Raw genomic sequence first — 13,450 nt, forward strand, 5'->3', positions numbered from 1 at the left:
CAACAGTGCTAATCAGCAGGCTCTCCCCCCCCAGGAGGAAGGTCACAGCTCTTTACACAAACCCAGGAGGTCAGCCAGAGTGGCTGCCTCCAGGCCTTACCTGCTACCAGCAAAGGTTTTGGAAGGGCAGTGCTGCTGGCAGGATGTGTTTGCTTCTCCCAGTGCCTGTGCCCTGCTTGCTCTCACACAGCTGCAGGTGCAGAGCAGAGCTCAGGAAGGCCATGCCCAGCTTGGGATGCCAGCTTGGCCAGCCCTGAGGGCAAGCTCAAGCACAGCTCATGCAGAAACGTGCATGGCACAAGTGCCAGCCATGCACAAAGTGCCAGCAGCAGGGAGTGGAGCTCCAGAGTGCCTCTGCCCACCCCCCCCCACCTGACTGGGTATGACCTGGCTGTGCCCCTGCTGGAACCTGAAGGTGGTCAGGGAGGTGAGAACAGCTTCCTGGGCAGGACAGGGCTGCCTGCCTTAAGGAAAGGAGCAGGCAAGGCAAAACAAAGCATTGAGAGGTGTGAAAGAGCTGCCCTTGGAGTGCTGGGGACCACTGGTGGGAGACAGGAAGGCCAAATAGAGGGAGGGACTGAACACAGCCAAAGCAAAGTGGTGGGTTTTATTCACTACAGTAGGAAAAGCTCCAGGGATGATTTGAGCTAAGTGGACACAGTTTAGGTAGGGGGAGGTGAAAGGTGAAGGCTGTCTGTGATTGAATCCTGGGAGCAGTTGCTTGGGGGGGCTTTGCTCACAGCTGTCCAGTGCTAGGAACAGGTGTCAGGGTGGTGGTGGCTGCTGAGAAGGTGCTCCAAGGGGTGGTTAGGACTGAGGGAGATGCTTCAGAAAGGTCAAGGTGGCTTTGGTGTTCAGCCAGCTGGATCCCAGAGCCCAGCCATTGTCACCCAGCAGTGAAGGGAGGCTCAAAGGTGCATTTCAAAGCTGTGTTTATATAGATATTCTTGACTGGGTAGCTCAGAGCAGCTTTAATAGGCAAGATGTGCTGTTTTCTACCTAGCCCTGCTGTGGGTGTAGCCAGGACTGAAGCTGTTCCTGGCCTAAAGAGCTTGCCAGCAGCAAGGGCTGGCTTTTGCTGGGACAGTTCCAATCTACTGTGTGGCACACCTGTGGCATTTGCCAGCCCACTGCCCCCTCACTTTGAAAGCTTTTAGTCAGCAGCCCTGGCTGCAGAGAGAAACTCATGTTCCATCCTGGGGCCCCCACAGATCCCTCTGGGAGAAGGGGACACCCCCTGCCCCCCCCTTGTTTGCAGACTGTTTCTCCAACAGCCAGAGTTCAGGGTGGGGCACTCAGCACCAGAGCCTGAAGGAAGCATCCCCTGAGCTAATTGCTAGCTGGGAAAGGGCAGGAAGAGCAGGAGGTGGTGGAAGCCTCATCCCTGGAGGTGTTTGCAGCCAGGCTGGAGGTGGCTGTGAGCAAGCTGCTGTGGTGTGAGGTGTCCCTGCCCATGGTGGTGGGGGGGTTGGAGCTGGCTGAGCCTTGAGCTCCCTTCCAACCCTGACAGTTCTGTGAGTCTATGACCCATGGGTGCTGCTTCTCCCCCTGCTCCCAGCTCCAGCTGGCTGCTGCAGGCCTCTGCCTTTCCCCCCACCCATCCCTGCTGCTGGCTCCAAGACACGACGCGGGTTCGGCTTTTGAGTTCTGGGTACGGACAGAAATGACCTAAGGTTACAGAGGGACGACGCAGGCGAGGCGCAGGCTGCTGGGCAGGCCCTGCTCTCCCCTAGATGGAGGCAGGCAGGAAGAGTTCAGAGAAGGAGGAGATGAGGCTGTAATAGGATTTCTCATCATCAGTCAGTCCTGCGTTGCCTGGCCTGGTCACCACCGCCACGTGCGCCTCCGCCTCCTCCGCCGCGCTGGCTTCTGAAACACAGCCGGGGTGGGGAGAGGGGAGGTGAGGGCTGCCTGCTGACCCCACCACAGCAGGGGCTCCAAGGCTTGGAGCTGCCCCAAAACAAGCCCTGTGAGGAGAGGCTGAGGGAGCTGGGGTTGTTTAGCCTGGAGGAGGCTCAGGGGAGACCTTATTGCTCCGTACAGCTTCCTGAAAGCCAGCTGGGGGTTGGGCTCTTCGCCCAGGCACCCAGCACCAGAACGAGAGGACACAGTCTCAAGCTGTGCCAGGGGAGGCTCAGGCTGGAGGTGAGGAGAAAGTTCTTCCCAGCAAGAGGAATTGGCCATTGGGATATCCTGCCCAGGGAGGTGGTGGAGTCCCCATCCCTGGAGGTGTTCAAGAAAGGCTTGGATGTGGCACTTGCAGCCATGGTTTAGTTGTCAGGAGGTGTTAGGGATTAGGTCATAGGTTGGACTTGATGAGCTCTGAGGTCTTTTCCAGCCTGGCTCATGCTGTGATTCTGAAAGCACTGGCATGCTTTTTAAAGACATGCTTGTGGCCTTGCAGGGCTCTAGAGAGGGCCCAGCCCCCAGCAGAGCTGCAGGAGGGGACTGGAGTGGGCAGGCTGTAGCTGGCTGCCTCAGCTTCCCTCTCCCAGGTGATGGCTTGGACACAAAGCACCCTGCAAGCAGCACCCTGCTGATGGCACCCTGCAGGCAGCACCCTGCTGATGGCTGTCCAGGGCACCCTGCTGATGGCTGTCCAGGGCACCCTGCAGGCAGCACCCTGCTGATGGCACCCTGCAGGCAGCACCCTGCTGATGGCTATCCAGGGCACCCTGCAGGCAGCACCCTGCTGATGGCACCCTGCAAGCAGCACCCTGCTGATGGCTGTCCAGGGCACCCTGCAGGCAGCACCCTGCTGATGGCACCCTGCAGGCAGCACCCTGCTGATGGCTATCCAGGGCACCCTGCAGGCAGAACCCTGCTGATGGCTATCCAGGGCACCCTGCAGGCAGCACCCTGCTGATAGCTGTCCAGGACACCCTGCAGGCAGCACCCTGCTGATGGCACCCTGCAAGCAGCACCCTGCTGATGGCTATCCAGGGCACCCTGCAGGCAGCACCCTGCTGATAGCTGTCCAGGGCACCCTGCAGGCAGCACCCTGCTGATAGCTGTCCAGGGCACCCTGCAGGCAGCACCCTGCTGATAGCTGTCCAGGGCACCCTGCAGGCAGCACCCTGCTGATGGCTATCCAGGGCACCCTGCAGGCAGCACCCTGCTGATAGCTGTCCAGGGCACCCTGCAGGCAGCACTCTGCTGATGGCTATCCAGGGCACCCTGCAGGCAGCACCCTGCTTATGGTTGTCACAGATTCACAGAATGCATCAGGTTGCAAGGGAGCCTCCAAAGTCCTTTTGTTCAAGCCCTCTGCAAGCAGCAGGGGACACCTCCAACTAGATCAGGCTGCCCAGGGCCACCTCAAGTCTCATCTTGAATGTCTCCACCACATCTCTGGACATCTTGTTCCAGCATTTCACTCCCTTCACGTCCAACCTAAACCTACCCCACTCTAGTTTCAAACCATTGTTCCTCATCCTGAACTCCCAGCCCTTGTCAAAAGTCCCTCCCCAGCTCTCCTAGAGCCCCTTCAGGTACTGGGAGGCTGCTCTGAGGTCTCCCTGGAGCCTTCTCTTCTCCAGGCTGAACAGCCCCAGCTCCCCCAGCCTGTCCCCATAGGTCAGGTGCTTCAGCCATCTTTGTAGCCCCCTTGTGCTGGGGCCCCAGAGGTGGCCAAGGCAGCCTGCAGGCAGCACACACTGTCAGCTCCATTTCTGTCACAAAGCAGCTGGGCTGTGGTTGGGCTTGCTAACAAAGTCCAACCCCCCTGTTAGGATTCACTTCTCACAGGTTTCCTTCACTCCCTTGGCACAGCAAGAGGCCACAGGAAGATGATACAGGGGAAATGAGGCTACTGCAAGCTCCCACCAGCTCTGCTGCCAGGGCTGAGAGGGAGGCAGGGGCTCCTGGGGACTAAGTTGGCCTAGGCTTAGATCACAACCCAGTGCTGTTTCTGCCAGAAAGATGTTTCCAGGAAAGGTAGGAAATTAGCCTGCTGAGGCTGGCTTTCAGGGGGTCAGGTCTTGGTGACAGAAGTGAACAGGACCTGGTGGTGAGCAGCACAAAGAACCGACCACCCCGACGCCACAGAGCTGCACCAGCAGGCACTGTCTGCTCCCCAATGGGGCATGCCAACTGCTTCAGCAAATGCTCCACTCCACTTGCACAGCCTCTCCTTGCTCGCTGGAGCAAGGGCAGGTTTTCTGCTTGACCTGTTTTCCCTCCCTGCAGTGCTGCTCATCACTGCCCTGCTGCTGGGTGACAGCCTGGAAGCATAAGGAAGGAGCGTGGCAGCAGCCAGTGGGGGTGACACCGAAGCAAGGTGCTCATTGCCCCCTTGTATGCAGCTCTGGGGAGGCCACACCTGGAGTATTGTGCCCAGTTTTGGGCACCTCAATACAAGAGAGATGTGGAGGTGCTGGAGCCAAGGCAGAGGAGAGGAATGAAGCTGTGAAGGGTCTGGAAAATAAATCTGATGAAGAGCAACTGAAGGAACTGGGCCTGGTTAGTGTGAAACAGAGGAGGCTGAAGGGAGACCTCATGGCTGTCTGCAGCTACCTGAAAGGAGGTTGTGGAGAGGCTGCTGCTGGTCTTTTCTCACAGGTAATTAGTGACAGAACAAGAGGGAATGGCCTCAAGCTCCAACTGGGTAGGTTTAGACTGGCCATTAGGAAAGGTTGCTCCCAGCAAGAGTGGTCAGACATTGGAATGTGCTGCCCAGGGAGGTGGTGGAGTCCCCAACCCTGGAGGTGGTTTGGATGTGGTGGTTGGGGATATGGTGAACCTTGTAGAGCAGGGTTAATGGCTGGACTTGGTGATCCTGAGGGTCTGTTCCAACCTGAATGTTTCTGTGATTTCTGTGATTCCTGGGGTGCTTGTGACAGTGACACAGCACATGTTCAAAGACCATCTCCATGCCTTGCACAGACAAGAGGCAGCAGGGCTGGCAGGCCACCTACCTCGAGGGACGTCGGTCAGGAAGAGGATATTGTTGGTGGCACACCCAATGCTGGTAGCAATCCTTCTGTAGCTCTCACTTTCTACCTTGGGGCCTATTTTGGTATCAAAGTGGCCATCAAAGAGCTGAAAGAGAGAGGAAAAGCCAAGGCAGTTGCTGAGGTGCACCTGAAGAGGAGGGCTAAGTGTCCCCTCCCTCTTCTTTCTGCCGCAGCCGTGCTCAGTGCCCAGCGATCAAACCTCCAGGCTCTGCTCAGAAAGGGTTCCAGCAGCCAAGGGCAGCTGTTGGGAGGGAAGGGCTCTGCAGAGGGAAAAGCTGTGAGGAAGGTGAGATGGTTATCTACCTCTAGGATATCACCTTCTGTAGAGTAGCCAAAGAGAAGCTTCTGGGCCTCGATGCTGCCCGAGGAGTAGATGTAGACCTTCATCCCTGCTTCCCGCCACTTCCGGATGGCTGGAACCACGTCCTCGAAGAGCCTGGAGCCAAACAGGGCAGCAGCTAAGGGCAAACCCAGGGGCAGCTGCTGGCACACCTTCAGCTCAGCCACTCTGACAACTTAGTCCCATTAGTTTTCAAGGGAACTGCCTTCTCCATCTGCCCAGGGGATTTGCAACCAGGGGAGTCTTATTGCAGCAGCAGGTGATAGAGCCTCAGGGAGTCACAGCGTGGTAGGGGTTGGAAGGGGCCTCTGGAGATCGAGTCCAGAGCAGGACCACCTAGAGCAGGTTGCACAGAAATGTGTCCAGGTGGGTTGGGCAAGTCTCCAGAGGAGACTCCTTAGCTCCAGCCAGTTGAGCAGCTCACCCACTGCTCTGCAGGCAGCAGACATGTGGCAGGAGTTGCTCCAGCCCCTTCCACTTGGAAAGGGGAGGAAAGGTCGGGGGAAATATCCCACTGCTTTTCTCTGCAAGGGAGAAATAAGGGGGAGGACAGAGAAGACAGGCTTTTGCATCCTGAGTCCCACCTGCCCTGCAAGCTGGGAAGGGTTCCCTGTTGGTAAGAAACATGGCTGTAAGCAGAGTCCTCCCACATCATGCCTCCAGTACCTTGTTCTCTTCCTCAGGCCCTGTGTCCTCTAAAGAGAAACACTCTCACCCACTTGTCATCTCTAAGCTTTTGGGTTCCTAGCTCCAACAGTTCAGCTCACAGGATCACAGAATGGTAGGAAGAGACCTCTGGAGATGAAGCTCAGCTGCCCTGCCAGAGCAGGGTCACCCAGGGTAGCCCTCACAGGAATGCATCCAGGTGGCTTTTGAAGGTCTCCAGAGAAGGAGACTCCACAGCCTCTCTGGGCAGCCTGCTCCAGGGCTCTGTCATCCTCACAGTGAAAAAGTTTTTCCTTCTGTTCCCCTGGCACCTCCTCTGCTCCAGCTTGCCCCCAGTGCCCCTTGTCCTATCATTGGGCATCCCTGAGCAGAGCCTGGCTCCATCCCTGCACATCTTTATCAACAGCAATGAGGGCAGCCCTCAGGCTCCTCTGCTCCAAGCTCCAAGCCCTAACTCCCTCAGCCTGGCCTCACAGGGAGATGTTCCACTGCCTTCAGCAGCTCTGTGGCTCTGTGCTGGACTCTTTCAAGCAATTCTCTAAGGTCCTTCTTGAACTGAGGGGCCCAGACCTGGACACAATATTCCAGGTGTGGCCTCAGCAGGGCAGAGCAGAGGGGCAGCAGAACTTCTCTTGACCTACTCACCACAGCCCTTCTAATCCACCCCAAGGATGCCACTGGCCTTCTTGGCCACAAGGGCACATTGTTGGCTCACAGTCATCCTTCTGCCCACCAGGACCCCCAAGTCCCTTTCCCCTGTGCTGCTCTCCAACAGGTCCATGGATTTGTGCTTCCCTGTGTTGGAACTGAAGTGTCTGCAGCAGGTTCCATGACAGCAGTGGCCACAACTGAACACAAATGCGTAGGCAGCAATCCCGTTCGGTGCACCCCGAAGCTGCCCCAGGGAAAAAGGGGCACACAGCTACTCACACCATTACTCACTCTCCTTTGATGTGCCCTGTGGCATAGGCTGCCCTCCACATGTGCCCTTGGAGCTGCTTCAGGGCTGTGGTTTTCCTGTCCAGAGCCATCTGCCAGTGCACGTTGTCCACCACCGCCTGGATCAGCCGCTCCAGCTCCTCCTCCCCGCTGCCACCATCCGAAGGGATTGGCACCACCCCATCCAAGCTGGAGTCCTCCTGGGCCTGGAAACCAGCCAGCACAACAAGAGGTGAGTGGCCTCAACCTCTCAGCTGAGGAAAGAGGCCTAATAGCTGAGGAAAGAGGCCTAACAGCTGCACCATCGAGGCACTTTGACCCAGCTTGAGCCGCTCTCCATGGGAAAGGTTTAAAACACTCTGTGAATGCTTTCCTCCAGGGCTTCAGCACTTGGATTGCTCCTTCCAAACCCCACAACCAGCACTGCTGCAGCTGCACTGTCAATACCCTGATGGGAATGGCACTGAAGGATTGAATCAATGAAGTGAAGGCAGAGTAGCAAATGCATCTGTAGGCTTCAGCCAGCCACAGGTTTCAAATGCCACTGCCCTGTGTGTGGGACAAGACCTCTGCTGCAGGCAGTGGCTTCAGCAAGAGGATGTGGCAGTTGCAGGCTGAACCTTTAAAATCTTCCACAGATCTTGAGCAGAAAGTGGTAAAGAAATCACCACTGGGTGGAAGAAGGAAAACAATGCCAAGTTCTCAACAATCTCCCACTGGACAGATAATAGACATAAAGCTCAGGGCTGTGAGCTTTCTCTCTCTCTTTTCAGCTTCCTGGCTCTGGGAGACACTCTCCTGCTTCTGGCTGACCTTGGCTCTGTCCTTTGTTTTGGCCAAGTGCTAAAAAACAATTCTCTGCTCTGTTTCTTGTCCCTTTGTGTCCAGGGGGGGTAAGGAGGGGAGGAGGGAAAGGGAAAGCTATTAGCTCCCCTGGATTTTTGGCCAAGGTGAGGGGGGGGTGTGGTGTGTTTCTTGTGCTGTTTATCAATTGCAAATCCCTGTAAGTGCTGTATATTTGTACACACTCACTGCATTCCATTGTAGATTGGAGTTTTGCTTGTAAATACAGCTTTCCTTTGCTTCCAACTGGGCTGGGCTGGCAATTTAATGGGGGGGGTGGAATTTTCAACCCACCACAGGGCACAACTGGACAAGGACAGTGGCAGATGGGTCCATTTCCGTGATGCCAGGCCTGCTGGCAGCTGATGGGGTACCCCTCACCCAAAAGGGGACTAGGGTTTGAGCATGGCAGCTGGCTGGGCTCATTGGCAGGGCTTCAGAGTAGGTGTGGTGAGGAGCAGCTGAGGTGAACGGGGAGTGTTTAGCCTGGAGAAGAGGAGGCTGAGGGGAGAGAGACCTCATTGCTCTCTACAGCTCCCTGAAAGGAGGCTGCAGTGGGGGAGGGGGGGAATTTTCAACCCACCACAGAAGGACACAGTGCAGGCATGAAGCTGAAGTGTCATGCTTTGACACTTGCCTGGGGCCACCACGACCAAGGCAAGCTGAGGGAAGCAGCTGAGGTGCTGCTGCCTACCAAGCACCAGCCCTGCCCTGAGCAAAACCTCAGGCTTTAGGTGCAGGGGGGGAGCCAAAGCCAAGCGAGGCAAGCAGCCTCTGTGGGGGCCAAAGAGTGGCATGATCTAATGTGGGATGACTGAGGGAGCCTGAGTGACCTCAAGCCCCAGGGAGCCTGCAGGGTGCAGCTGGTACTTCACCTGTTTCCTCAGGAGCCTGATGTCCCGCTGGCACTCCTCCTCCTCCCAGTGGGCACGCAGGTACTCCTTCAGGTTGTCTCTGATGTAAGGGAACAAGGTCTCCTGCCAGCACACAAGAAAAGGACAAGAGGTCACAGTCTCAAGCTGTGCCAGGAGGGGTTTAGGCTCGAGATGAGGAGACAGTTCTTCACAGAGGGAATAATTTGCCACTGGAATGAGCTGCCCAGGGAGCATCCCTGGAGGTGTTCAAGAAAGGATTGGATGTGGCACTTGGAGCCATGGTTTAGCTGTCAGGGGGTGTTAGGTATTGGGTAATGGGTTGGACTTGATGATCTCTGAGGTCTTTTCCAACCTGGTTGATTCTGTGATTCAATGAAAAGCAGGCAGCTCCTTTAGGCTGGCAGGGGTGAGGCTGGCAGGCTGCTAGAGGAGTGCTGGCACAGGCTGGCCTGGGAGGTCATTTCCATGAGCAAACAGCAAGACTGTTCCCAGAGCAGCTCATGGAGAAGGGCCTCAGAGTGCTGCTGGACAGTAAGTTATCCATGAATGGCAATGTGCCCTTGTGGCTAAATGGCCTCCTGGGGGTGAATGAAGGGAGGTCAAGGGAGGTTCTCCTCCTCTACTTTGCCCTAGGGAGGCCACATCTGAAGTATTGTGTCCAGTTCTGGGCTCCCCAGTTCAAGAGGGACAGGGATCTGCTGGAGAGAGGGCAGTGGAGGCTATGAGGATGATGAAGGGCCTGAAACATCTCTCTGATGAGGACAGGCTGAGACCTGGGGCTGGTTAGTCTGGAGAGGAGAAGGCTGAGAGGGGATCTTATGAATGTTTATAGCACCTCAAGGGTTGGGAACAAGAAGCAGGGGCCAGGCTCTTTTCCTGTGATAGGACAAGGGGCAAAGGACACAAACTGGAACCCAGGAAGTTCCACCTCAACATGAGGAGAAACCTCTTTGGTGTGAGGCTGTTGGAGTCCTGGAGCAGGCTGCCCAGAGAGGTTATGGAGTCTCCTGCTCTGGAGACTTTCCAGACCCCTCTGGATGTGTTCCTGTGTGACCTGCCCTGGGTGATCCTGCTTTGGCAGAAGGGTTGGCCTTGATGATCTCTGGAGGTCCTTTCCAACCCCTGCCATTCTCTGATTGCCTGCTAGAGCTCCCCCCACACTACTGCAGCCTGTGAAACCTCCTGCCAAGGGCAGGGCTGGGCACAGGCCAGACAGATGAGCCAAGAGGGTGGACGGTTTTGCTTGAATCTTTCTGCAACTGCAACTTTGAAGTCCCAGGATGGAATGGTGGATGAACAACTTTTCCCTGGGCTTCCCAAGAACTGCCTCAAATGACAGACATGCTCCCAAGTTCCCACCAGCTGAGGAGTAGAAAGCTGAGTGTGTATCAGTTCTGAAGTGACTCTGTCTTTAATGGGGCACTAAGGAAGATTGTTCTGCAGGCACATCTGCAGTGGCTTAACTGCAGCTGGCACCCAAGCACCACACAGCCATTCCCTCCCTCCCCAGTGGGATGGGGGAGAGAATCAGAACAGTCAAAGTGGGCTGAGATCAAGACAGTTTAATAGGGAAAGCCAAAGCTGTGCTCAAGCACAGCTGAACAAGGATCTCCTTCCCCACTTCCCATGGGCAGGCAGGGTTCAGCCATCTCCAGGAGCAGGGCTCCATCACCTCCAATGGTTACTTATGAAGGCAAATGGCACAACTCCAAATATCCTCCCCTCCTCCCCCAGCTCTGCCTGCTGAGCATGATGCCCTATGGTCTGGGATGTCCCTTTGGTCAGCTGGGGTCAGTTGTGTCCCTCCCAGCTTCCTGTGCACCCCCTCAGCCTGCTCGCTGGTGGGGTGAGAAGCAGGAGAGGACTTGACTCTGTGTCAGCAGTGCCCAGGAGTATGGAAAATCCCAAACACAGCCCAGAACAGCTAGTAAGGAGGAAATTAACTCCACCCCAGCCACCACCAGCACCACATCTCCACTCCTCACCAGAGCTAGAGGACCTTTCTAAGCAGAAAGGTCTAGTTCCATGACACTGAGCTCTGTAGGACAGTCTTGCAAATGAAATGAAAGAAGGTTAGGGGAAAATACCCCAGGAGAATGACAAGCCTTCCTAGGAACCCCAAGGGCAACCAGAAATGATTATGAGTTGCTCTCATGAGTGCTGTTTCAGAACTGGGAAGTCCCAAGCAGCTGCCATGGCAGGATCTGTGGGAGCAGGAAGAGGCTCAGGACACAGGGAAAGGCAGGGAGCTGTTTCCTCAGCGTGGGCAGACTGCCCAGCTTGCTGTGTGACTCCACTGCCACTGAATTTAGTGCCTTTCAGGAGAGAGGTTGAGATGCTTCCAACCAAGAGGTGATTCTGCTGCCTCTGAGGGTGCAGATCAGCTGAGCTGGCCTGCCAGTGGCTGAAGGAGGTGAAGAGAAGCTGGTCCTGTTTTGGCTAAAACTGATGAAGCAAGGCTGACACATGAGAAGCAAGAAGCTTTCACACACATCTTGAGAACTACAGTGCCTGAGTGAGGCCCTTTGCCTAATTAACTGCAATTTGAATATGGAAGTGGCAGCCCTCTGTATGATAATAAACCAAAGGCCATACTAACCAGATACAACTCAACCCTCCACCCAAATCATGCCAGATGTCACATCAGGGGCAGGGACAGCCAGGGCTAGGGCATAAAAAGCCACAGGGCAAACACCTCCCTTGTGGGGCCAGGCTGGGAGAGTTGGGGCTGTTCAGCCTGGAGAAGAGAAGACTCCAAGGGATACCTCAGAGCAGCCTTCCAGTACCTGAAGGGGCTCCAGGAGAGCTGGGAAGGGACTTTTGACAAGGGCTGGGAGTGCCAGGCTGAGGAACAATGGCTTGGAGCTGGGAGAGGAGAGATTGAGAGTGGAGATGAGGAAGAGATCCTTGAGAGTGAGGCTGGGGAGACTCTGGCACAGGTTGCCCAGGGAGGTTGTGGCTGTCCCCTCCCTGGAGGCGTTCAAGGCCAGGCTGGATGAGGCCTTGAGCAACCTGGGGCTGGTGGGAGGTGTCCTTACCCATGGCAGAGGGGTTGATACTAGATGATCTTGAAGGTCCCTTCCAACCCAACCCATTCTATGAACTGTGAAGAATAAAATGCCTGCACAGAAGCAGCAGAGGACCTTTCCAGAGGCAAACATGCTGGTGGAGGTTAACTGACAGTCCAAGTGAAACAACTTGTTTCAAGCATTTTCAGGCTTCCCAGCAACTTGAGTTTTATTGGGAACCCCAAATCCCTGCAACAGAGTGACTCCAGGAAGGCAACCATCTCAGGAACGTTGGATGTGACTTGCATGACAGCAAAAGCGACTCAAAGGGGATGCAACCAACTCTGTTGCTCCCTTAGATGTTCAGTAAGAAATCTGAGCTGTTTTCACTTGCAAGATGCAGCTGCACTACCACCTAGACCTGAAGTTTCTTCAAGAGCACTGTGAGCACACCGACAGGAAAGATGTAGGTCACGTTGTTCATCTGTGACAGCACCTAGAATTTCTGGAAAGAGCTTTTACCCTTCCACGCATCACCTGCCAGCAAAGAAAAAGATCAAACTAAAGCTCCAGTGTCTCAGGGCAAACACAAGTTAAGGGCAGAAGCGGGGATAATTCTGCTCCCTGACCTATTCTGCAGGGATAATTCTGCTCCCTGTCCTAAATACAAGCAAACTGCTCTCCTGTGTAAAGGCATGAGGCTTGGTTAGGGACCAAAGGCTCTCTGTGTAAAAGGGACCCACAGCGCTGGGAGAACTGCACGTTTTAGCACTTTACAGCATTTCTTCCAATGGCTCCTGCTGGCCTCCCAGGCTTCCCAGTCCCCTGGCTCCGGCACCCTAAACATTTTCATAGTCTCAAGTCTTTTCCTAGGCAAGGGAAGCCCCTCGCACATCCCCCCCCCCCCGTTCGTACAGCCCTCCCCACCTACACCTGATGTGCCCTCTGCGCAACCCTGCCGCGTACTGCTGCTGTGCCGGGGGAAGGACATCAACCTCTGGCGACACCGCAGCGTGTTCCCGAAGGGAAAGGAGAGCAGCTCACCCGAGGTGGTCCCCCAGGCCCCTGCCCACTCGGGTGAGGTGCTGCATCCCGCAGCCTTCACTCCAGCGGCAGCAGCGATGCTCCAACCCCAGCTGCCGACACCCCGCGGGAAACACCTTCTGCTGAACTGCCCCGGAGCTAACAGCTCCCGGTTGTGCTGCCCACGGGAGAGCAGGCGGCGGGTGAGCACCGACCGGATCTCCTTGGGACCATTGTTAAGCAAAGCGCAGCAAAAGCGGGAGGAGGCTCGGGGAGGGAGCGGGGCCTTGCCGCCCGCAGCCCCGGCACAGCCGCCGCGGAAGGGTCATACGGACACGGATCTGTACGCGCACCGCTCACCCCCGGCTGCCGGGGGATCACGGCGACGATGCTAGCGGAGCCCCCCCAGCGATGGCGCCGGGGCTGCCGGCTGCGCCTCACCTGGACGAAGGCGATGGGTGTGGTGGTGCCCTCGATGTCCAGCAGGATGGCGCGCACCTCCGCCGGCACCGGCAGCAAGCCCATGGCCGCGGCGGCACGTGGGGAGCCAGGCGCACCGGCGGACAGAGGCGGCGGCGGCGGCGGCGGGCGCTCCGCCCTGCGGCGCGCGGGGGGCCGGGCCGGGCCGGGCAGCGCGGCCGCGGAACGCGGAAGGTGACTGTGGCGACCGCGAAACGCCGACAGCGGAGAGTGCCGCGCCGGCTGTGCCCGCCCCTGGAGCGCCCGCCCCGCCGCCTCCTGAACGGGCTTGCACCGTTACGCCCCCTCCCCTCCCCCAACACCGAAGCTCGCCTCTCCCGG

The 13,450-nt window shown here is 56.7% G+C and overlaps 1 protein-coding gene across 1 annotated transcript; it reads right to left on the bottom strand.

Moving 5' to 3' along the window:
- Nucleotides 1–588: 588 nt before the first annotated feature.
- ENOPH1 (enolase-phosphatase 1) lies at nt 589–13,404 on the bottom strand. Its single transcript, XM_068168035.1, has 6 exons — nt 13,091–13,404; nt 8,619–8,720; nt 6,904–7,106; nt 5,259–5,391; nt 4,917–5,040; nt 589–1,869 (listed from the first exon to the last, which is right to left on the bottom strand). Exons 1-6 carry the CDS (start codon nt 13,172–13,174, stop codon nt 1,730–1,732), a joined length of 786 nt encoding a protein of 261 aa, XP_068024136.1. The 5' UTR covers nt 13,175–13,404; the 3' UTR covers nt 589–1,729.
- Nucleotides 13,405–13,450: the final 46 nt, after the last annotated feature.

The sequence above is a fragment of the Melanerpes formicivorus genome, unplaced genomic scaffold (genome assembly GCF_026170545.1).
Source record: "Melanerpes formicivorus ecotype bairdi unplaced genomic scaffold, bMelFor1.0.p_v2 SCAF_129, whole genome shotgun sequence".
Classification (NCBI taxonomy): domain Eukaryota; kingdom Metazoa; phylum Chordata; class Aves; order Piciformes; family Picidae; genus Melanerpes; species Melanerpes formicivorus.

Coding starts and splice junctions, on each gene's coding strand:
- ENOPH1 (XM_068168035.1), bottom strand. CDS start 13,174: ATGGGCTTGCTGCCGGTGCCGGCGGAGGTGCGCGCCATCCTGCTGGAC. Junction 7,107..8,618: donor TCAGGCTCCTGAGGAAACAG/GTGAAGTACCAG, acceptor GCTGGTTTCCAG/GCCCAGGAGGACTCCAGCTT. Junction 1,870..4,916: donor CCTGACCGACGTCCCTCGAG/GTAGGTGGCCTG, acceptor GCTGTGTTTCAG/AAGCCAGCGCGGCGGAGGAG.